Source organism: Pteropus vampyrus, unplaced genomic scaffold (assembly GCF_000151845.1).
Source record: "Pteropus vampyrus isolate Shadow unplaced genomic scaffold, Pvam_2.0 Scaffold3, whole genome shotgun sequence".
NCBI classification, from domain to species: Eukaryota; Metazoa; Chordata; class Mammalia; order Chiroptera; family Pteropodidae; genus Pteropus; species Pteropus vampyrus.
In genome coordinates this window covers 3354038-3356113 of record NW_011888784.1, presented here as the reverse complement: position 1 = coordinate 3356113, position 2076 = coordinate 3354038, and the positions used below count along the sequence as shown (strand labels likewise).

At 49.7% G+C, this 2076-nt stretch overlaps 1 protein-coding gene across 1 annotated transcript in view; it reads right to left on the bottom strand.

The window, feature by feature from the left end:
• The window catches only part of MYO5B (myosin VB), a 256918-nt gene that overhangs the window by 132314 nt on the left and 122528 nt on the right, over positions 1 to 2076 (bottom strand). Inside the window, exon 10 of the mRNA XM_023532044.1 lies at positions 5 to 149. Coding sequence (XP_023387812.1) covers positions 5 to 149 — 145 coding nt within the window. The remainder of the gene's footprint in view (positions 1 to 4; positions 150 to 2076) is intronic.

Genomic DNA, 2076 nt, shown 5'->3' with positions numbered 1-2076 from the left:
TTGCGCGCGTTGACCACCTGCTGCAGAGACATGGGCTTGACGTACGTCTCCGAGGTGGTGACCAGTTTGCGATGGCACAGCCAGTGCTCCATCTGATTGTGCTCCACCCCTAGCAGCTGGCAGAAGTTACTCAGGTGTTCATCCTGGGGCTGGAAGAGACACGGGGAGACGGTTCAGGAGGGGCGTGGAGGACAAGCCCAGCACCGTGCCCTCTCCCCTCTGCTGTCGGACCCCCAGCACCCCAGAACCCCATTTCATCCCCAGCCGCTTGCTGCTCCAGAAGTCTGTCTCACACCACTAAGTGGAAATGGCAACGAGGGCCCAAAAAGTCGCTCAAACTGATCATCACACCCGCTAATGACCGAATGATCAAAGCTTTAAAAAATAAAAACCCACCCTCCTTTTCCCGTCCCCTCCTCTGGTTCAGGGTAACTGGAAGGAGAGGGCTCCCCGAATGAAGGGCGTGGAATGAGAACCGACAGCCGAGGAACAGGTAAGCCATACGAGGACGGCACTGGAGGGCGGCAGACCCAGTGCATGCACCGTTTCCACCTGCAGAGTTCCACACGCAGCGCTTAACCCACAGCCCAGAGGGACGTCCTCATTGACAAGCCCAACCTGACGAGCGCCCGCATCTTGGCTCAGTGATATTAAATAACGTGCAATTAAACTTCATATTCTTAAAGCACCTGATGCTGCAGGGGGAAAAAGTGAATCCAGGTGGAAAGCTAGGACAAATGGCAAAAAATATGCAACAAACTTTGACCCAAGAAGATTGCCTGGAACTCTGTAACTGATAATATCACCTGCTTAGAGCTGGGGGGTGGGGGAAACTAGGAATTCCGCCAGCTTAAGTCCTTTCCCTATACAGGTGAGAAGCCAAGTCCCAGAAGAGCACAAAGTCTCACCCAGGTGCCCAGGGCCCTGCTACCCAGTGAATCCAGCTGCATTTCATCTTGACCCTCATTCACCCCAACGACCAATCATACCACCTGGCCTTTGAGTCCCTGATCACTAAACCACCTGCAGGGACTTCTCTCATTTCACCCGAATGCGGATGTCTCTTGGACAATTCTTGCTGAGGGCACCCCAAGGAAAACCTGCTTTTCCTCTCAAGTTCCTCTCCCCATTATTCATTCCCTCATCTAAATCTGCCAGGGAAAGCTGATAACTGGGCCACGAGCCTGCTATTAACTCCGAGGCTGAGAGGGAGTCCTTTAGAACATGATGTGCAGCCTCCTAATGGCCCTAAATGGCTTGTGGGATTCATTTTCTTATGAGGTTGCATCATAGGATTTAAATAAGGGCTTGTTTAATGAAATGAACAGATATCCCTAACATTTCCCGCTTAATATCCCCAGGCCATTTTTTTCTCCAACAGATATTTAAAATCTACCCAAAACAAACACAATTACAAAAGAACAGAATGCCAGAGTAGGAAAGACCCTCTAATTCATTAAGGCCGGTGTTTTTCCAAAGTAGAGTTTGTGAAGCAATAGTTAACAAAGATCATTAATTAGTTTTACTTAACAGAAGAGGAGGGGAGGGTGGCACCGGATCAAACACGACTGAACTGGTTGGTTGACGTACCCTGTAAGTATCAAGAGAGATTTTATGGAGCATTTCCTGAACTTAATTGACCAAAATATCCTTATCTTCCTATAATTGGTTAAGGTTCCCAGGAAACTATGTTGGGAACTATCATTCTGACCCAATCCTTCTTATTTTTCAGGTGAGGAAAATGAAGTGAGGCTCCCCGACTGTGGCCCAGGCCTCCTAACCCAACCCAGGAGGAGAATCAGCCTGGACTGGGTGGGTGTGGAGAGGCCCCTGTCTTTTTGCTCAGCAGGTGGGGACACCAGGGCTACTTTCCCTGGCCAAAAGCCCTTCACTCTGGAGCTACTCCCAACCTGCCAGCCCCTGCCCCCAAACAGAAAGCTATACAAGGTAAAATGAAGTGCTTGGGGATAGCTTGGCAGGTAACAAGATTAGAGGTGGCAAGAGTCCAACTTGTTCATCTGACCTATTTCCAAGAAATGCTTAATTGCCAGGCAGGGCATTGCAGCTGGATTCCCT